This window comes from Felis catus, chromosome B1, assembly GCF_018350175.1.
Source record: "Felis catus isolate Fca126 chromosome B1, F.catus_Fca126_mat1.0, whole genome shotgun sequence".
In the NCBI taxonomy this organism is placed as follows: domain Eukaryota; kingdom Metazoa; phylum Chordata; class Mammalia; order Carnivora; family Felidae; genus Felis; species Felis catus.
Window position 1 is genome coordinate 69,179,199 of NC_058371.1, and position 23,093 is coordinate 69,202,291.

Sequence of the window (23,093 nt, forward strand, 5' to 3'; positions counted from 1 at the left end):
CTAGAGGAGGACACAAGAGGTTTTCTTTAAGATCCCATCAGAAGTTTTTAGATCTTAAGAGCAAATAAAAATAATCATTTTATAAGTAAGTAGAATTTTAACAAAAACAATGGGAACAACATAAGGTTACCAACCAGTTTTATCAAGTAAAAAAATTAACAACAGCAACAAAAGCCTTACTTACCATTTTTTGGCCATCATTTTATGAATCTGAGGACGTTTGGTTACTGTACAATTAGGGAAAATACAATGTTCAAACACAAAACAGTCCTTTAAACTAAACACAATTAGCTTCATAAAACATGATGACATTGTATTTATTTTTCTTGTTTCATTGCAAATCAGTAACGACTTCTCCAGATCCTATCTGTGGACCATAATTTAGGAACTACTGATCTAGTCTAGGCTCAGAATCTGTTTGGTAGCTCAAGTCCTTTAAAACCCTGGTAGACTGCTAGTGCCTTTGATTTTGGGGCACTCAGCAGTTAACCAAAGTTTTTAGAGTCTGGATCAATCAATCTAGGGGCTGTCTTTGTAGGTCTTCCTTTTAGTATGTGCTGGAGTTCCTAGCCCTGTTTTAATGGCAGCTAACTTGGCTTCTGCTTCAAAGCAAGGAGAATAATATATGGGTCCATGTGGCAGAGCTAATCTTTCATCTAATGCCAGGATAGATTCTAGTGATTGGTGCTTAATGAAGGGAGGTATTGTTACCCCTGTAACTCAGAGGTGATCCTGTGGGGCATTTTGGAGAAAGGTTGGGAAGCCAGGGTTTCCTTATTTCTTTGGCTCCTTCTAAGTATTCCTCTTCCTAGTCTGGACCCTAATTTTTGATTTGGGTATGTAATTGGACTTTTACAGTGCTGTAAAGAAATCATCATCTGACCTAAAAGTGATCTTTGTAGAAAAGGCCTTTCTTACTTTTTTTTTCTTTTTTCCTAAAGGCCTCTCAGTCAATATCCGCTAGATTATGCTGTTATAAAATACAACCACAAAAATATTAGTTGCTCAAATCAACAGAAATTTGTTTCTCACTCTACATGACCATCATGGGTCAGTAGGAGGCTCTGGTCATTATGGTCTCTCAGGTATCGGGCTGATGGAGGTTTCATAATGACACATGCATCCATGATCATCAGGGCAGGAAGAAGGTAACATGGTAAATTGCACACTGGCTTTTAAAGATTCTACCTGAAAGTGATATACATCATATCTGCTCACATTTCATTGGCCTAATTTCAAAATGATAAGGGAAGGGACAATTCAACCATGTGCCTGGAAGAAGAGGAACAGAAATATTATGATGAACAGCACTAATGACAGCTTCAATCTGCTTTTCTGAATACCGGTAAGCATAATACACTAATCTCTTTTCTAAGGCAGACATTCCAGAAGTCAAATCTAGTCACAATATCAAGCCCACAGATCAGGATCTCTGAATGACATATAAAATGGGTACTTCTGACATGATATCTATCTGTGGCTTCTCTTGACTAATCATATACGAACTAAAAAGACACACTATCCTCCCCCAATATGCAGTGGTGGAACAGGGACAAGATAATCACAATGAATATTCTTACTAGAAAGCAGAAGGTGAGGAGAAACCCTATAGATAGTTGTGGGTAGCAATTTTGAAATTCTGCTGGGCAGATGAGGTGAGGCTCCTTACCCTGAGGATGGGGAACGTTTGTTAATTGGCTGAGTCTACTCCCTGGAAGGGGCTCCCCTGTCCATTGTTCACTGTGGCCCTCGGTCTGCACACTGGAGGGTCCTTCCTTTGTATTATATGATTTTCCATGTTGAAGAATATGTTCTTCTGCATTAGAGTTGAGGGCTGAACAGAATACACAGCTTCCTTTTTTTAAAAAATTTTTAATGTTTATTTTTGAGAGAGAGAGAGAGAGAGAGAACGAGTGAGCGAGCAGGGGAGGGGCAGAGAGAGAGGGAGACACAGATTCTGAAGCAGGCTCCAGTCTCTGAGCTGTCAGCACAGAGCCCAACATGGGCTTGAACCCATGAACCATGAGCCAAAGTCTGATGCTTAACCAACTGAGCCACCCAGGTGCCCCTATACATCTTCTTTTTTTCCTTTCAGATGGTTGGGTATCCAAGGTTGTTTCATAAATAGAACAATCACCATTTCTGCTTTTAACCTGAGGTTGATAGTCTTTGTAGAAGTACATCTCTCTCAAGGACTTATTGTGTTCTTATTTATTTGATTCCAATTAACTTCATGTGTTGATGGCCACCTCAATAGTTCTTTTCTCAGAAAAGTTTTGTGGACACAATTTCCTGATTTACCATGCTACTTTTTTTGCCCCCATACCTATGTATCTCTTTGTATTTAATGACGTAATTTCAAGTAACTTGAGTCCATTAAGTTTTGTTGGGGCAGCCACTTCCTGTCTTCTCCCAGAGCTATTTGGTCACACTGAAAGACTTTACTGAACCACAGTTTGTTGGGTCTTTGCTCTTTCAATTATATTTTTTACTGGTTGTGGATGAAAAGCACACAGTTCTCCCAATCCTTCAAGGGCTGAATTTCTGGATTCTATTTCTTTTTCTTTTCTTTTCTTTTTTTCCCCAAACTGGACAATTCTCTGCTAAGTTTATTTGCTTTCTATAAAATCTTATGAAACATAGACAATGACACCCAGCAACAGCAACAACTAAATTTCTATAATCTCTTGTCCTAGGATTATAAATTCTTTAGGTACACCATCTGCTTGCCAGGTTATCAATGGTGACGATATTACTAAATGCTTTTTCACTATGCAACATGGATAACTATCCTTAAAGCTTTGACAACAGTTTCTTTCCTATGTGCCACCTGGCCTTTAAGTCAATGCCATATGTTCTCTTTTTGTTATGACAGCACACCATGTCTAGTTACCAATTTCTGAATCAGCTAGTATATGCTAGATGTGGGGGGGGGGGGCTGCAGTAAGAAACATCTCCTATGGAAGTTTATTTCTCACATTATGATCACTCAGGGACCTGACAATATTCTGTCTTGATACATATTTCCACAATTGTGGTAGGAAAAAGGGAAAGTGGTGTGCCATACCCTCGTCCTAAGACATGACAGGTGATAGTTTTAATCGCATGACTTTATATTGAATGACTAAGTTGCCAATTTCCCAGTCTGGGATGGAAGAATTATTATTGCTTTCTACCCTTATCAATTATCAGTTATGCATGCATTTTAGCTTTTCTTATTTATGACAATCCACTTCCCATTTTGGTATTCATCAGAATTCCCTGGAGTGCAGATGACAGAAATCCAACTCAGTCAAGTTCATCAAGTCTCTTTGTCTATTTCCATAGGTCTCTTCCTCCTTTCTCTATTTTTTATCTCTGCTTCTCTATGCTTTATTACTTTAGATAGATTTTCTCTGTGTGGTTGACATAATGGCTGTTGTTAATCTCTGGTTCTTATCTTTTCTGGTCCATGATCCTCAAAGCAAGGAAACATCTCCTTGTCTAATTAAAGAAATGTTGGTGCAGGTCTCTACTTTTAGGTTACATGTTTGGCCATGAATTAAGCATTGTGTCTACGAGAAAAGAACCTTATAATTATCTGAGACTAGGTTTTGCATTTACTTTATGATTAGAAGGTAGTGTAGTACACATTATCAGAAGATAGAAGATGGGTAGGCTTGGTGAGCAGATACACAGTCTACCACAATCCAGAAGTTTCCTCTGCCAGTAAGTATAGAAGGAAGTAGTACCAAGGCTGAAAATGTTTAGGAGATGTTCAGAGATAGTATAAGTAAGAAGAAAATGGGGCAAGGGTTGGGGGTGAAGACTGAGAAAAAGAAAGATTGACAAAGATAAAGACAGATGGTAAATAATTTACAGATGGTAACTAAAATGGATCAGTAACTAAACTGAGTGAGAATGTTGTCAGGTTTTTTGAGTTGGTGTATACGAACTTATGGAGATCATGAAAAGTAATTGTCACAATAGTCATAAAAGCAAATATTAAAAAAGTAACATATAATTATGCAATTAAGTTTATGATTTTGCTATGTGAAGACAGATCAGTTCTGTCATATTCCTCTTCTCCTGGTGAGATAACACTCTTCAGGCTGTGTGACTAAAGTAAGAAGGTGTTGGAATAAGAAATCCTAATTGTGAAAACAAAAATGTGTCTCCTATTTCTCGTTTAATCTTCTTTTAGAATTACTAGAGGTCAACTGGGATTTCTAATTTATGTTCCAGGCCCGTGTTAGCTTGTCATGAAATAGCTTCAGGGAATTTCTCAGCTATTGCCCCTTCTAGAAACTAATCGAACTTGGGTCTGGGGGTAAAAATCTTAATGAAGACATTTTTTGGCAGCTCCTGATTCCTTACATGTTTTATAGCTTGCTATTTACCTTTTGAAATGTGAAGTTGGGTTTTCTCCACAATGTGTCAATCTGTAAATATATCAAATAGACATACATTTATAAGGGTCAAATGCCATACCAAATTTGCTGTAGGGAAGTCAGGAATTTTCTGGGTGGAATATTGTGGTACATGTGTACTTGTTGGAACCAAGGGGGAGGTGGCAAGAAGGTACTAGAGAAACAACAGCTTCAATCCTGGCATAGGGGGACAAATTGTGGACTGAAGCTAAGGGGAATCATGAAAATTCACACCGCAAGTATCAAGAATCAAACAGGTACTTAAAAAAAGTTAAGGTACTAACAATTATTGGGCACTAACAATGAATAAATAGGAAAAAAAGGCAGGTGGGAGGAGAATGAGGTTCTGGAAGTAGATGCTTAATGAGTCAACCTTGTAGGATGGACCTCTTGCCTCGGAGACTATTATTAGCGAGGAGACGGGACACTTTAGACTTTGTTCTTGATACCGGTATATGTCTGGTACCTGATTCCTGGTGATTTCCTGAAGGAGAGAAGCTTGAGAAAATAGTGATGCACTAAAGGATTGGGTAGAATAGGGTTGAAGAGACAATGAATCCAGGTGTGTTATGTCAAATTAGTCAATTGATTGTTATCTTTATTTTCTCGCATATCTTTGATGATTGTTATTGGATTCATCTTTTTTTCTTTTTTTTATTTAAAAAAATTTTTTTAATGTTTATTTATTTTTGAGACAGAGAGAGACAGAGCATGAATGGGGGAGGGTCAGAGACAGGGAGACACAGAATCTGAAACAGGCTCCAGGCTCTGAGTGGTGAGCACAGAGCCTGACATGGGGCTCAAACTCATGACCTGAGCCGAAGTCGGACGCTTAACCGACTGAGCCACCCAGGCGCCCCTTTTTTTTCTTTCTCTAAGATAAGTAGTAACTATTCTTTACCTCCGGCAATTTACTCATCTTTGTTAAGTAAAAATAAATTTTATTTTTCAGAGAGAGAGAGAGACAGAGAGTGAGCAGGGGAGGGGCAGAGAGAGAGAGGGAAACAGATTCTGAAGCAGGCTCTAGGCTCTGAGCTGTCAGCACAGAGCCCGACGCAGAACTCGAACCCACGAACCTTAAGATCATGACCCGAGCCAAAGTCGCATGCTTATCCGACTGAGCCACCCAGGAGCCTCTCATCTTTGTTAATTTTAAAGTTAATTTAACTTTATAAGTTAATTTAGAATTTAGACTTTATAAGTCTCCACATCATAGTAGTAAGTCCCTTCCTTTGGAAAGGCTGGGAGAACTGGTGTTCTTAGCATCATTAAAATGAGTTTCTTGAGAAGGTTGTTATTAAGACCACACTTGATTACTAAATGACACAATAAGAAAAGCAATCCAAAGTCCTGAGAAGTAAACTTGTCACCTTGAGGTTATCCTCGCCACAAAATTCTCTTTACCTGCCCTAGTCAACGTGCAGCAGAGGGGTTAGTTTTCAGAGAGCTAAACAGTGAGAGGCAGTCAACAAACTTGTTAGCTTTTAAAAGTGCTTCAAATTAACATGAAAATACACAGGGCGTAAAGTCGACTAAAATCCAGTTCTTAAGCACACATATTTAATAATGTGAAGTTTTAAATCATTACTGAATGAAAAATATTTCCTTTAGACATTAAGTTACACCATAAGATTCAGGAAACTGATGTGGGGCAGTAATTTGTTACAAGGGCTACACTTATTTATTCTCTAACATATGATGTGCATTTAGGATTCTAAGGTAAGTTGATTTTTTGATTAAATTCCATTTCTTACATTATCACATAATTGGTGACAGAATACATTGCGCAAACTGGAAATGAAAAAAAAAGTGACTTTGTTTTAAAAAGAGGTACAAATAATTGGTAGCAAACCACACCCATAATCATGTACGCCTTTAGAAAAATTTTACTTTACATGTAGTTAGAGTTTGCTTTGTAACTTTTGGAAGATCTGTAAACATGTGGAGTCAATTTTAACTCAGTTAATTAAGCTGTTTTTTAAGAATTATACAGTGTCTTTAACTTTGTATTATTCTGAAATGAAAAATGCATTTGTTCTTTGGAAACTGCCTAAAAACTGAGGTAAAATAAATTGTTGTGCTTAAACTTAAAAATACGGTAGAGGGGAGGAGCCAAGATGGCGGAACAGCATGGAAATCTTTCGTGTGTCTCGCGTCCATGAAAAACAGCCAAGCAACACTAAACCATCTTACTCACCTAGAAAACTGACTGGAGGATTAACACAACAATCTGCACAACCTGAACCACAGAATTCAGCAGGTACGCGGAGTGGAAAGCTGAACTTGGGGAGCGGTAAGGGAGGTGTTTTTGCGAGCAGAGAGAGGACTGGGGGGAGAGAATATGGGAAAAGCACCCCTCCCCAAAAGCAGCTGCAGAGAAAGTGGAAAATTGGAAACAGCCGCAGGGACTAAACTAAAAAGGGAGAAAGGAGAAAGGACAGGGTTGAAATTCCATTAAGACTGTAAACAAAGGGAGCGCAAAGGCTGCAACTCAGCAGCTCGATACCTGGCGGTGCTCTGGTGGGAAGGGCGAATCCCCAGGAACAGAGTGGGGTCCGGGAGGTTCTCAGGCCACACGGGGAAAAGCGGTTCCACTGCCGTAAGGACATTCGGTAGAGACTGTTGAAGCCACATGGTCCCAGCAGACCCCAGAAAGCGGCTACATTCGCTGGTGCTGGAACAAGGTCGTTAAGGGTGAGGCCCGGTGCCAGATGTGTGTTATGATTTTCCATAATCCCTGAAAAGCTGCTGCTACACTATCTCGCGAGCTTTTTCCGGGGCAGCCTGGCAGCTGGCCGCAGTCTCGGGGCACCAGCAGAAGCAGGGTCTGGCAAGCGTTCCTGGGTGCAGCCGACATTCAGCCATCGCTCATTCGGCCATTGCTCGGTGAGACCTTCCCGCAGAGGGGCGGAACGGGCCAAAGCCGCAGTCCTTCAGAAGTAAGGGGCCGGGGAAAACAGTTGCATCTGAGACAAAACTCAGGAGAGAGGTGCTGCCTGGGGCCTGGTCACGGACAGTGAAAAAGCGGGGAGTGGACAAGAGCTGAAGACAGAGGACAGGTGTGCAACTGCTGGTCCGGGAGAACAGACTGGATAGCTGGGTGGTGACTTTTTCACCTATGGGCCCCACAACACTCCACCCCAGTAGACTAGCAGCGCCATCTAGTGGAGAACGGAGTCTTTACACTGAGCCCCGCCCAACTGGGCCAACCTCGCGCTCTTCAAGAACACAAGTCTCACTGCCTGCTTAGTTTATGGATTATAAAATGCTACATAGTCTGACTTCTATGACTTTTCCCTTATGGGGAAAACGAAGTAATTTCAGTCCTACTTCAGTCTGTTAGGTCCATCAATTCAGTTTTCTTTCTTTCTTTCTTTTTCTCTTTTACACTTCTTTTCTTTTTCTTGATTACAGAAAGAAAAAAAATCATTTTTATTTTTAATTTTTATTAAAAATATTTTTCTTTAATTTTTATTACTATATTTTTTACTTTTGTGTAAATTTTTTCAAATTCTATAATACTTCCATCATTTTATTTTAGTCTACTTCAGTGTATTCACCTTTTCAAATTTTCAAATGATTTCCTTTTCTTTTTCTTGAATGCAGAAAGAGAAAAACTTCATTTTTACTTTCAATTTCTATTAAAAATATTTTTCTTTAATTTTTTACTATATTTTTTGCTTTTTTGTAAATTTTTTCAAATTCTATTTTACTTCCATCATTTTATTTTAGTCTATGACAGTGTATTCACTTTTTCAAATTTTTGAATAATTTTCTTTTTTTCCTTTTTCTCTTTTTTGTTTCTTTTCTTTTTCTTGAATACAGAAAAGAAAAAAATTCATTTGTATTTTTAATTTTTATTAAAAATATTTTTCTTTAATTTTTTTCTACTATATTCTTTACTTTTGTGTATACTTTTTCAAATTCTGTTTTACTCCCGTCGTCTCATTTTAGTCTACTTCACTGTATTTATTTTTTCAAATTCTCAAATGATTTCCTTTTTTTCCCTTTCTTCCCCCACCTTTTTTCCCTCTAATCTGCCAAACCACTTTCAACACCCAGACCAAAACACACCTAGGATATAGCATCATTTATTATATTTTTATGTGTGTGTGTTTTTAATTTTGTAATTTTAATATTTTTTAATTTTAATTTTTTTCTTTCAATTGTTCTACCTCATTAATTCCTTTTCTCCCTTCAAAATGACAAAACGAAGGAATTCACCCCAAAAGAAAGAGCACAAAGAAACGACAGCCATGGATTTAACCAACACAGATACAAGCAAGAGGTCTCAACCAAAATTTAGAATCACGATAATAAGAATACTAGCTGAAGGGGCGCCTGGGTGGCGCAGTCGGTTAAGCGTCTGACTTCAACCAGGTCACGATCTCGCGGTCCATGAGTTCGAGCCCCGCGTCAGGCTCTGGGCTGATGGCTCAGAGCCTGGAGCCTGTTTCTGATTCTGTGTCTCCCTCTCTCTCTGCCCCTCCCCCGTTCATGCTCTGTCTCTCTCTGTCCCAAAAATAAATAAACGTTGAAAAAAAAAAAAGAATACTAGCTGAAGTCAAAAATAGATTAGAATGCCTTTGTGCAGAGATAAAAGAAGTAAAAAATAGAATGAAATTAAAAATGCTATAACTGAGCTGCAATCACAGATGGATGCAGTGGTGGCAAGGATGGATGAGGCAGAACACAGAATCAGTGATATAGAGGACAAACTTATAGAGAATAATGAAGCAGAAAAAAAAGAGGGAGATGAAGGCAAAAGAGCACGATTTAAGAATTAGAGAAATTAGTGACTCATTAAAAATGAACAACATCAGAATCATAGGGGTCCCAGAAGAGGAAGAGAGAGAAATAGGGGTAGAAAGGTTATGTGAGCAAATCAGAGTGGAAAACTTTCCTAACCCGGGGAAAGACACAGACATCAAAATCCAGGAAGCACAGAGGACCCCCATTAGATTCAACAAAAACTGACCATCAACAAGGCATATCATAGTCAAATTCACAAAATACTCAGGCAAGGAGAGGATCATGAAAGCAGCAAGGGAAAAAAAATGTCCCTAACCTACAAGGGAAGACAGATCAGGTTTGCAGCAGACCTAGCCACAGAAACTTGGCACACCAGAAAGGAGTGGCAGGATATATTCAGTGTGCTGAATCAGAAAAATATGCAGCCAAGAATTCTTTATCCAGTAAGGCTGTCATTCAAAATAGAAGGAGAGATAAAAAGTTTCCCAGAAAAAGGAAAATTAAAGGAGTTTGTGACCACTAAACCAGCCCTGCAAGAAATTTTTAGGGGGACTTTTTGAGGGGAGAAAAGATGAAAAAATATATATATATATACACATATATATATATATATATATATATATATATACATATATATGTGTATATATATATATATATATACACATATATATATATATATCAAAAGCAACAAAAGATTAGAAAGGACCAGAGAACACCACCAGAAACTCCAACTCTACAAGCATCATAATGGCAATAAATTCATATCTTTCAGTACTCACTCTAAACATCAATGGACTTGAAGCTCCAATCAAAAGACATAGGGTAACAGAATGGATAAGAAAACAAGATCCATCTATATGCTGTTTACAAAAGACCCACTTTAGACCTAAAGATACTTCAAATTGAAAATAAGGGGATGGAGAATCATCTATCATGCTAATGGTCAACAAAAGAAAGCCAGAGTAGCCATACTTATATCAGACAATCTAGACTTTAAAATAAATATTGTATCAAGAGATGCAGAAGGGCATTATATAATAATCAAGGGGTCTATCCACCAAGAAGACCTAACAACTGTAAACATTTATGCACCAAATGTGAAAGGACACAAATATATAAATCAAAGAACCACAAACATAAAGAAACTCTTCAAGGGGTGCCTGGGTGGCTCAGTTGAGCATCTGACTTTGGCTCAGGTCATGATCTCACAGGTCGTGAGTTTGAGCCCCATGTCAGGCTCTGTGCTGACAGCTTGGAGCCTGGAGCCTGCTTCAGATTCTGTGCCTCCCTCTCTCTATGCCCCAACCCATTTGCATTCTGTCTCTGTCTCTCTCAAAAATAAATAAACATTAAAAAAAATTAAAAAAAGAAAAAGAAACTCATCAATAGTAATACCATAATAGGAGACTTCAACACCCCACTCACAGCAATGGACACATCATCTAATAAAAAAAATCAACAAGGAAACAATGGCTTTGAATGACACACTGGACCAGATGGACTCAACAGATATATTCAGAACATTTCATGCTAAAGCAGCAGAATATACATTCTTCTCCAGTGCACATGGAACGTTCTCCAGAATAGACCACATACTGGGACACAAATCAGCCCTAAGTACCTACAGAAGGATCGAGATCATACCGTGCATATTTTCAGACCACAATGCTATGAAACTCGAAATCAACCACTTGGGGATTGAGGAACATCCTACTAAAGAATGAATGAATTAACCAAGAAGTTAAAGAGGAAATTAAAAAGTATATGGAAGTCAATGAAAATGATAACACCACAACCCCAAACCTCAGGGATGCAGCAAAGGCGGTCATAAAAGGAAAGTATATAGCAATCCAGGCCTTCCTAAAGAAGGAAGAAAATCTCACACAACCTAACCTTATGCCTTAAGAAGTTGGAAAAAGAACAACTAATAAAACCCAAAACCAGCAGAAGACAGGAAATAATAAAGATTAGAGCAGAAATTGCTATCAAAACCAAAAAAACAAAACAAACAAACAAACAAAAAAACAGTAGAACAGATCAGGGAAACTAGAAGCTGGTTCTTTGAAAGAATTAACAAAACTGATAAACCATTAGCCAGTTTGATCAAAAAGAAAAAGGAAAGGACCCAAATTAATAAAATCAAGAATGAAAGAGGAGAGATCAGAACCAACACAACAGAAATAAAAACAATAATACAAGAATATTATGAGCAATTATATGCCAATAAAATGGGCAATCTGGAAGAAAGGGACAAATTCCTAGAAACATATACGCTACCAAAACTGAAACAGGAAGAAATAAAACATTTGAACAGACCCATAACCAGTAAGGAAATAGAATTAGAAATCAAAAATCTGCCAAAAAACCAGAGTCCAGCGCCAGATGGCTTTCCAGGGGAATTCTACCAAACATTTAAGGAAGAGTTAACACCTATTCTCTTGAAGCTTTTCAAAAAAATAGAAATGGAAGGAAAACTTCCAAACTCTTTCTATGAAGCCAGCATTACCTTGATTCCAAAACCAGAGACCCCACTAAAAAGGAGAACTATAGACCAATTTCCCTGCTGAACATGGATGCAAAAATCCTCAACAAGATATTAGCCAACTGGATCCAACAATACATTAAAAAAAATTATTTACCACTACCTAGTGGGATTTATACCTGGGATGCAGGTTCAATATCCACAAAATAATTAATGTGATTCATCACATCAATAAAAGAAAGGCCAAGAACCATATGATTCTCTCAATAGTTGTGGAGAAAGCAGTTGACAAAATACAGCATCCTTTCTTCATAAAAACTCTCAAGAAAGTAGGGATAGAAGGAGCATACCTTGAGATCATAAAAGCCATATATGAACAAGCCAACGCTAATATCATCCTCAATGGGGAAAAACTGAGAGCTTTCCCCCTAAGGTCAGGAACAAGACAGGGATGTCCACTCTCGCCACTGTTATTCAACATAGTATTGAAAGTTTTAGCTCTGCAATCAGACAACACAAAGAAATAAAAGGCATCCAAATCGGCCAGGAGGAGGTCAAACTTTCACTCTTCACAGATGACATGATACTCTATATGGAAAACCCAAAAGATTCCACCAAAACACTGCTAGAACTGATTCATGAATTCAGCAAAGTTGCAGGATATAAAATCAACGCACAGAAATCGGTTGCATTCCTATACACCAACAATGAAGGTACATAAAGAGAAATCAAGGAATCGATCCCATTTACAGTTGTGCCAAAAACCATAAAATACCTAGGAATGAATCTAACCAAAGAGGTGAAAAATCTATATGCTGAAAACTATAGAAAGCTTATGAAAGAAATTGAAGAAGACACACAAAAAATGGAAAAAGATTCCATGCTCCTGGATAGGAAGAACAAATATTGTTAAAATGTCAATACTACTCAAAGCAATCTATATATTTAATGCAATCCCTATCAAAATAACACCAGCATTCTTCACAGAGCTAGAACAAACAATCCTAAAATTTGTATGGAACCAATAAAGACCCCGAATAGCCAAAGTGATCTTGAAAAAGAAAACCAAAGCAGGAGCCATCACAATCCCAGGCTTCAAGCTATACTACAGAGCTGTAATCATCAAGACAGTATGGTACTGGCACAAGAACAGACACTCAGATCAATGGAACTGAAAAGAGAACCCAGAAGTGGAACCACAAGGTATGGCCAACTCATCTTTGACAAAGCAGGAAAGAATATCCAATGGAATAAAGACAGTCTCTTCAGCAAGTGGTGCAGGGAAAACGACAGCGACATGCAGAACAATGAACCTGGGCCACTTTCTTACACCAGACACTAAAATAAACTCAAAGTGGATTAAAGCCCTAAATGTAAGACAGGAAGCCATCAAAATCTTCGAGGAGAAAGCAGGCAACAACCTCTTTGACCTTGGCCACAGCAACTTCTTACTCAACACGTCTCCAGAGGGAAGAGAAACAAAAGCAAAAATGAACTACTGGGACCTCATCAAAACAAAAAGCTTCTGTACAGCAAAGGAAACAATTAGAAAAACTAAAAGGCAACTGATGGAATGGGAGAAGATATTTGCAAATGACATATCAGATAAAGGGTTAGTATCCAAAATCTATACAGAACTTATAAAACTCAACTCCCAAAAAACAAATAATTCAGTGAAGAAATGGGCAAATGACACGAATAGACACTTCTCCAAAGAAGACATTCAGATGGCCAACCGACACATGAAAAAATGCTCAACATCACTCATCAACAGGGAAATACAAATCAAAACCACAATGAGATACCACCTGACACCTGCCAGAATGGCTAACATTAACAACTCAGGCAACAACAGATGTTGGCAAGGATATGGAGAAAGAGGATCTCTTTTGCACTGTTGGTGGGAATGCAAGCTGATGCAGCCCCTGTGGAAAACAGTATGGAGGTTCCTCAAAAAACAAAATAGTACTACCCTATGACCCAGCAATTGCACTACTAGGCATTTATCCATGGGATACAGTTATATTTTTTCGAAGGGACACATGCACCCCCATGTTTATAGCAGCACTATCAACAATGGCCAAAGTATGGACAGAGGCCAAATGTCCATGGATGGATGAATGGATAAAGAAAAGGTGGTATATATATATATACAATGGAGTATTACTCTGCAATCAAAAAGAATGAAATCTTTCCATTTGCAAGTATGTGGATGGAACTGGAGGGTATTATGCTAAGTGAAATTAGTCAGAGAAAGATAAAAATCCTATGACTTCACTCATATGAAGACTTTAAGAGACAAAACAGATGAACATAAGGGAAGGGAAACAAAAAGAATATAAAAACAGGGAGGGGGACAAAAACATAAGAGACTCATAAATATGGAGAACAAACAGAGGGTTACTGGAAGGGTTATGAGCGGGGGGATGGGCTAAATGGGTAAGGGGCATTAAGGAATCTACTCCTGAAATCATTGTTGCACTATATGCTAATTTGGATGTAAATTAAAAAAAAAAATAAAAATAAATAAATACAGTATAATAATTTTAGACATACTTTTATTTGAAAGAATGGATATTTATAATATTATTTACTACAATTCTTTTAAGAAATATTATGCGGTTGATACATTTTAGAATCAGAAGTATGAATGTTTTAATTTTCTTCAGTAGTATTTTAAAGGTGTTTTGTAAACACTTTTTGTTTCTTATCGGACCTCTAGGACAGTCTCTAACAATGGTTTTTCATAGTGTGGACCTGAGAAGTGGTTACAAACACGAATTCTCCAGTCCCTTCTACTGATTCAGAAATTCAGGGGCGGAGCCCACTCACCTGTGGTTTAACAAGCTTTCCAAGTGATTGTGAGACACACTTAGGTTTGAGAAATGCCGGTCTAGAAGGTGTGAGATCTGTCTTGTCTCATTTGACCCATGAAAAAACAGTGAAGAATTTTTGTCCTCAAGTATAAGTCCCACTCATTTGAATGGGTAAAACCACATTGCTAAAGAATACCCATCAGCACAGATCATTAAACAAAAACAATGAGAGTTCCTTTTATGGCGACTTTTCAAGTTGGCAATGTGGAAAACAAGCCACAATAACAATGCGGGAAGACTGCAGGGAAAATTATGTTTACTTAATTTCCAGAAAAATGCATTTTTGAAAGTGGTTAAAAATTAAAATGATGGTAGTCTAGAAGACCAATCAGTGGCTTGAAATAAAAACTATTTTATCTGTTAATTGTTTATTTTGGAAAATATGTCTTAGGAACCTATGAAGGAATTTTAAGAACATTAAATGTTTGGGGCTCCTGTGTGGCTCAATTGGTTAAGTTTCTGACTTCTGCTCAGTCAAGATCTCATGGTTTATGGGTTCAAGCCCTGCATGGGGCTCTGCACTGTTGGTGCAGAGTCTGCTTGGGATTCTCTCTCTCTGCCCCTTGCTCTCACTCTTGCTCTCGATCTGTCTCTAAATAAATAAATAAACTTAAAAAAAAAAGAATGTTAAATGTTCTCTTAATAATGTAGGAAGCAACGGGGGAAATGTATATAAGCAACTGGTTTTACATAGCCTGCTTTTGATGGGGACAAAAAAAATCTTGTATTTTAAATAACCCATGTGAGGCCCAGTGATTTTAGAAAGTTCTGTTATGAAGACCTAAAGCCAAGCTCTATTTAAAACAATTTTTTTTTCAATGCTTATTGATTATTGAGAGACAGAGCACAAGCAGGGAAGGGACAGAGAGAGGGAGACACAGAATCCTGCAGGCTCCAGGCTCTGAACTGTCAGCCCAGAGCCCGATATGAGGCTCAAACTCATGAACCCCGATATCATGACCTGAGCTGAAGTCAGACACTCAACAGACTGAGCTACCCAGGCACCCGCAAAAGTCAAGCTCTATTATTGGAACCAAACTTGGGCCTGCTGTATCTAATTCCAAGTGAAACACCTGTTCGTAGATCACGTTGCCATTTTAAGTGCAGTGAAGCAAATGTAATTGTGACTTTGATAGTTGTAGGAATAAAGATTATTGCCAAATGCCATATTACAACCTGATGAAATATTTCCTGAACTAATTTACTTTAACTGATTTACTTCATTGAAAAAATACACACAGTTCTCAAAGAATCTCCAAGGTTATGTATGGCTTCTCCCACTGAGCTAAAAGTGATTTCAGTTGTATAAGTAAGCAGGCTGTGGTTACCAGCTGAACAGATTTTCTTTCTTTAGAAGCAAATGATGTAAGTAATAGTTACGAATGTCTAGTGTAGAAGAGGGTTTGTTTTGTTGAGTTCTGCATTTTAATCTAAATGCCTACCCATGTTATTTAAAAGAGGTTTCAGAATTTTGCAGTTATAAAAAATTGTGTAACTTGGATTTAAGTGGAAATGATCTAATGTGAAAAGGTAAAAATAAATAAAGACAAATAATGTTATGATATTTATATGTGGAATCTAAAAAAGCTGAACTGGTAGAACCAGGGAGTAGAAGGGTGATTACTGGGGGCTTTGAGGGTGGTGGAGGAATCACGAAGTTATTGTTTAAGGGCATAAACTTGAAACTAGAAGATGAAGAGTTCTGGAGATCTAATGCGCACCATGGTTACTATAGTCAATAATACTGTATTATGTACTTGAAAATTTCTAAGAGACTAGATCTTGTCTGTTCTCACCATAAAAAAGAGATGTTAATTATGTGATAGCAAAGAAGTGTTAGCTAAAGTTACAATGGTAATTATACGGCAATACGTATCAAATCAACATGTACAACTTAAACTGTAAGGTGTGTAACAATGTTATATGTAAATTATATCTCAGTCAAAAAGAATAGACTGGGTGTATTTTTTCTTGAGCTCAAGTAAGAAGTGGTTATGAGACCAATGCAGGAAATGTTAAATTTTCTTCACTTTTCTAAATACATTAAATATGATTCTACACCCACACCCACCTGGCTCCATTCTTCTCTTCATTGGATGACACAGGAATCCTGGACCCTGGATGTCCAGGGTGGTCACCATAGTTACCATTGCTTTTTTGATATGTGATTGTAGATGTCAACAACTTTGCAGCCCTGTCGCTTGAGACAGTGATGCTGTTTTCAGAGCCTGGCTCCTCTATAAGGTCAAACACAGTGGACGTTTACCCTTACCTTCTAAGCCAGGTGTGTAAGGCTCAGAACCCAGCTCTCCACTTTCTGCATGAGAACTTTTCTTCCCCTTTGAAATATTGCTGATGAGCTGGGTGCAGACTCAGCACTTACAGAGCCTGCCATCCTGTGGACCTCCTAGTCTTGCAGAAGCCAACTCTCTCACTGGAAACTTAAGCTAAGTCCCTCTTCTGGTCTAGAGTGGCTGCTTTCCCTATGTTTCCCTCAGGGACCCCTGGAACTCTAGTATTTCCTGGATTGTCACAATAGCAGGTTCTTTTTTTTTTTTTTTTTTTTTTTTTTTGAGAAGTTTCTAAAATCTAATCTCTAATCTCTTTCTCCCCTGGTAAAATTGAGACTGGGAACAGAAAGATTTGGTCATTCTTTAGGGAAAGGAAGTTGAGCAAGACTCAAGGGAGTACAGAATAAGCATGCTCCATCTATGGCTAAGGAGGGACTGCACTTGAAAGCCCCAAAGGACTCACTTTCCTTTCCAACCAGACTTGCTCTAAAAGCAGGCAATGGCTTCTCAAAAACACCAGTGCCCTAGGGGCCCTAGCATATCCTTGCTTCCTTGTTTCCTGCTGTTACTTCCATACACTAGCTAACCATTCACCCGGAGAACATGACACAGAAAGAGAGTGAAAAATAGAGTGACTCAGAGTTCCTTTTCTTTTCAGCCCTTTCGGATTTTTAGTAAGCCAGAGGCAGAGAGTATTGCAGAAGGTCCTGTGTCAAGAAGTGACACGACGAGTTAAGTTAGCTCTGTGCCGTGTTTCCACTGTTTCATGAAGTATTAATGTATGAGCTACAGAATACAAATCATATAAGTTTGATGATTTTGTATATAAGTTAAGTGCTCCTTCCTTCCTTCCTTTTTTTTCTTTCTCTCACTCTGGCTCTCTCTCTTTCTTTTGGCACAGAGCCCAATGCGGGGCTTGAACTCATGACCCTGAGATCAAGACCTTGAGCTGATATCAAGAGTTGGATGCTTCAATGAGCCACCTGGACGCCCCCAAGTTAAATGTTCTTATAGTTGCACTGAAAACCAGCATCGCACAAGGTAAACGTGGACAGAAAAATTCATGCTAATAATTTAAAATTTTAATTTCTCTTTACTTAGAACGATATTAAATAGGAAATAAAAAACACTGTGACAAGTCGGGAGAGAGAAATAGAGAGAAACCATGGGAAAAAAGAAAAGGGTTTATACTTCCATACTTTTAATGGCAGTTTCCTCTCCTTTTTTTTTTTTTAAAAAAAAAGGATACCCACATTTTTGTTGTGCACTGGGTGTTGCACAGTTGTACAGCTGGTCTTGTGCCTGTAGCAACGTGAACTGTGCACTATGTCCACTTTGCTTTGTCCTTTCTCAGCTCTTTGGAGTCTGCAAATGAATCAGGACATGGCAGCAACTTTGAAAATACTGCTGTCCCACAGAGTACTTGTTTAAGGTGAATCTGTAAAAAACGCACCAGTTTATCCAAGCTGTTTGATCGCAGAGACCATCGTCTGCCTGCACTGTTTATTATGTAGCAATTCTTTTCCCTATTGTTAGATTCATGTATTTGCCACACCTGCATCTCAGAAGCTGAATTTAATATTTGCAAATGAACTCAACTGTTGTTATGAGTATCTCAGAGCATAAGTATTAAGTTCGGTGCCTAAGGTGAGATTTCCTTCTTGTCTTGTTCTTTATAGCAAGTATTAAGCATGGCTTAAACATTAAAAATAAGAAAACATGTCTGGGTTCTGTGATGTAATTTTCTACAACTCTGAGAAATCATATATTTTATTGGAAATGAGCATGTAGCGTCATGTTAAACCTGTTGAAATAGCTTTTAATGTTTTTTTTATAAATGATTTTAATATTCTTGTAACTCAAATTGCCTAGTGAAGCAGACTTCATTTTTTCCTCAGTGAACATTTACAGCCTAAATGCCTCAGGACATTATATTTCATAGCAGTCAGCTTATAATAAAAACCTTTTGAATATTCCAGTTTGGTAGGCCTTTAGTAAATTTTGACAACCACATCAGTTCCTATTTACTAGCATTTTATTTTATGTATTCTTTTTAAAAATTTTGTTTAATGTTTATTTATTTTTGAGAGAAACAGAGAGACAGAGCATGAGCAGGGGAGGGGCAGACACAGAGGGAGACAACAGAATCCGAGGCAGGCTCCAGGCTCTGAGCTGTCAGCACAGAGCCCCATGCGGGGCTCGAACTCATAGTGAGATCACAACCTGAGCTAAAGTCGGACGCTTAACTTACTGAGCCACCCTGCCCTCCCTTTAGTAGCGTTTTAGATTATAGAATAATATAGAACGTGTAGATTAATAGTAATTTTTATTAATGGAAAAGAAAACTGACAAATGAATATAAATTTCAGTGATAAATCCTTTTAGATATTTTATTGTTTAGTTATCTGTTTTATTTTTCTCCCCCCCCCCCATTCTATGATGTCACTCTGCTGGTATTGTTATTTGTAGCATTAAGAAACAATGGGAAGATACATGTTCATTTGTTCATTTAGTCATTCCATCAAAAAATTTATATAAACCTCCTCAATCTAATCTATTTTTGGAATAGGAAAGGGCAAAATTGAATGTAAACAATTGCAGATTGTCTCCAATAGCAATCAAATCATCACTCAACAATTATATTCCTTGGGTTCCTGGCACTGAGAACTCAGGCTTCCTGCCCACAGAAAACTTTGCTTCTCGTGGTGGAGATTTACAATAAATACATATGTGTGCTTGAGCTAAGTAGTCAGAGAAAGCCTTGCTGAGAGTTGACATTTGAGTTGTACCCTTAATAATGGGATAGGGCATTCTCATACCTTCCTTCTTTTGGACCCAGCCCTGCATCTTTCTGTTTCTCTGACTCTCTTTCCGCCAGTGACTTTTCAGACTCCATCTTGGCTCATGATTCCCCTTATGTGTATGAACATTATGTTCTTCAGGGCATGCTTTCTAGATATCATTTCTGAATCTACACTTCTGGTTCAAAAGTCTTTGGGATAGGAGTGCCTGGGTGGCTCAGTTGGTTAAGCATCTGACTTCAGCTCAGGTCATGATCTTAGTGAGTTCAAATCCCACACGGGGCTCTCTGCTGTCAGTGCAGAGCCTGCTTTGGATCCTCTGTCTCCTCTCTCTGCCCCTCCCCTGGCCTGGTTGCTCTCTCTCTCTCTCAAAAACAAAACAAAACAAAACAAAACAAAACAAAACAAAACAAAACAAAACAAAACAAAACAAAACATCTAGGAGGTCATTGATACTATTGGCAAGGGAAGCCCCTTAAAAGGTGGTGGCAAAATCAGATTAAAATGATCTTTGGGAAGTAGATGAAAGGTAGTAATGAGGAGTGGGTGACTAAAAACATTAAAAAAAAAAGACCTTTTAGGGTAGAGAATTTGAAGAAAAATATAGACCCTATTTCCATGTAAATCATACAAAATTTTTAGGGGATTAAAAGAACCATTTGAAGATTACTCATTGAAACAATAGGGGAGCATTAACCGGCAGTTGAGGACCCCTCCTTTACCTCCTCTTCCTGGTTAATTTCAACTGCACTAATGACATTAGACACACCAAGGGTTCTGAAACCTGTGTCCTTAGCTCATCCTCAGCTGTGTATATTTGACTGCTTTCCAGACATTTTCACATCATATCCCTAAATCACCTTGATTCTGTATGTTCAACAGGGAACATACCTGTCACCGCTAATCATCACCGTTTTGTAACAGGGAGAAGCTTAGCATGTCTGACTCCATATTGCTTCTATTTTCCTTGCTGCTGTGACCTATAGTGTATAAACTTCTGTCTATCCCTGCACGTAGGCACGTTACAACTAAGATTTGTAAAAACTGCTTTTTATGTGAAATCTCCCCCGAGGAGATTATCTCTCTCTCCCCCGAGGAGATAGGAAGTATGTACAGAAATGACTATACTAGGTTTGAGTTTTACAGGAACAATATGACCAGACTCGTGTACACAAAGATCAACTGACCAAGGACAAAGGAGTTACATGACCTTCCTCAGATGTCTGCAAGATGTCAGTCATCTTTTGACTCCAATCCCTTCCACTTCCTCCTTTTGGTAACATAAAAGAAGCTCTAATATTATGCCAAGGAGAGGTGGTTCTTTGGGACAATAGTCTGCCATCTCCTGGTTTGCTGGGCTTCTGAATGAAGTCACTTTCCTCACCCCAGCATCTTGCCTCTTGACTTATTGGCCTGTCCCGTGGCATGTAGAATGAACTTGGACGCAGTTACAATTTCTTCCTTTCCCTTTCACCTTCTGCTTCCTCCTTCATTCTCTGTCCTGGTGAACAGTAGCACCAGTCAGTGACTGACCTATTAATCAACCATTCTTTCTTTCATGGTTCCAAGGAGTTGCCACACCCATCATCTTTCCCTCATTCCCAATGCCACATCTGCTCTGTAATCCCACCCCCATTGCCTTTATTTATACCTTCTAATCTCTTTCTTGGATATTTTCAGAGAGTAGGAGTGCCACAGAGATCTTGAAGAATATGGCAAATACTTGCAAAAGCCATTTGAAAGAATGGGCAAGTTTGCTGACTTGGGATTGCTGAGTAGCACTGGGGGCCCAGTCAGTTCCCATTAAGAAAGAATTGTCCTCTCTTTCCTGATTTAAGTTCCTCATGAAATAGCAAGGGTGGAGAAGTTACCAATGCTTAATGTCTTTCCCCACATCTAACCTGAAGATAGTTACTAAGTTTCTCATTACATGGTGGTCATTGACCAGCTAAACAGGTTCACTTCCTTTGATTTAGATATGTTTTCATCTGTATTTCTTTCTTTTGAATTCTTTCAATATTTTCCTCATACATGTTAATGTTTAATTCAGAACTGGACATTTGGTCCTAGTACTTTAGCCAATTCAGCAATTATACGTATCTTTTGTCCTCAAAACATTGGAGACCTTGTTGTATATGGGAGTTAGGGAATGTTAATTAGATTTGTGCATGTTACAATTAGGTAAAGCAATTTAAGGCAATGCAATACAGAAAGTAAAAATGCTGAAAAAATATACATGGTTAAGCGTCAACATATCTGGCATTGAGATGGGTGGATAAAATGTGAAGTCAACATAAACGATTGATTAAGCATTGCCTGCAGGCATATCAATGAGTTTTGGTTGTAGGAAAGTCTTAATGGGAAACTATTATGGCAGCCTGAAGAGATTTTTTTTTTTTTTTTCTTTTTCTGTGATTCTTCCCAGTGTGCTTTTGTCTTCAGTGGTACTCCAAAAAGCCCATTTAAGGAAAGAGCTGTACTCTGGGTTTTTTTTTCCCAATCTGAGCTCCTACCTCTTACTCCCACAGAAGCAATTCTGGTTTCATTTGTTTTACATATTTGTCTTCTCTGAAAAATTGTACTTAAATGCAGAGTTCTAGGAAAGAAAAAGAAGGAAAATCACTGTTATGTCTGATGAATGAAGTTACTCTTTACACAAAATATGTCTTGTCATTGTTTGGATTCTTCCCTCAGAAGTCAGAATGTTAAAATGTTATATTAGACAGCATTATTTATGTTTCCTATATGCCTGTATGATGTGTCTGATTTGAGAGTTCTAAGATTTACAAGATTTTACTGTCTAGGTCTTAAGTGAAAAATTCCTTTCATTCTTCCTAGCTGTAATTTTGTAGAATCATAGATTTTAGCAGTGAAAGAAAACCCAAGGCAATGTCTGGTCACCCTTCTGACTTTCATGGGTTTGTTCTAATTATTTACATTTTACAGATGTCATATCTGAAGCTTAAAAAAGTGACTTGGCCCATATGTATTATGACAATGGGTGCCAATGAAGATTAGATCTTTCATGTAAATCGGATTAGATTTTGCATTAAATATAGTTAAATATTCACATCTTGAATACTTTGCTAATTAATATCAACAAAATGTGAATAAATCAGTGGATTAAATTTTTACAATTTCAACATGGGGGTAATATATTACTTAATTGCTAGATGTCATCAGTTTTTTTTTATTCAATGATACTTTCCTTTTTTCTTTAATAGAAACTGGTTCTCATTTTGTGGCTACTGTTGCCTTGTGGCTACGCTGGAGCCACCTGAAAGGAGTCTATATATTCTCTCACTTCAGGGAGACACTGGAAACCCATCCTGCATTTTCCTTTATTCTAGTAGCAGTTGCTGATCATACGACCCCCTGATAAAAGCTTATTTCTGCCTCTGAGATTTATCCTTTCACCTACCTCTCTTTCTTCCCCTCTGTGTTGCTGTCATTTACCTTCCTCTCAGTTACTTCCTCTCATT

The 23,093-nt window shown here is 38.1% G+C and overlaps 1 protein-coding gene across 9 annotated transcripts in view; it reads right to left on the reverse strand.

Annotated features, from left to right (window-relative positions):
• The window catches only part of RXFP1 (relaxin family peptide receptor 1), a 135,650-nt gene extending 118,886 nt beyond the window's left edge, over positions 1 to 16,764 (reverse strand). For 5 of the 9 annotated variants that reach the window (XM_045055739.1, XM_045055736.1, XM_045055738.1 and 2 more), the window contains exon 1: positions 16,591 to 16,764. In XM_045055739.1, the coding sequence (XP_044911674.1) occupies positions 16,591 to 16,669 (79 nt within the window). In that variant the 5' untranslated portion in view covers positions 16,670 to 16,764. The remainder of the gene's footprint in view (positions 1 to 16,590) is intronic. The other 4 variants (XM_045055733.1, XM_045055734.1, XM_045055731.1 and 1 more) reach the window with 2 other exon arrangements.
• Positions 16,765 to 23,093: the final 6,329 nt, after the last annotated feature.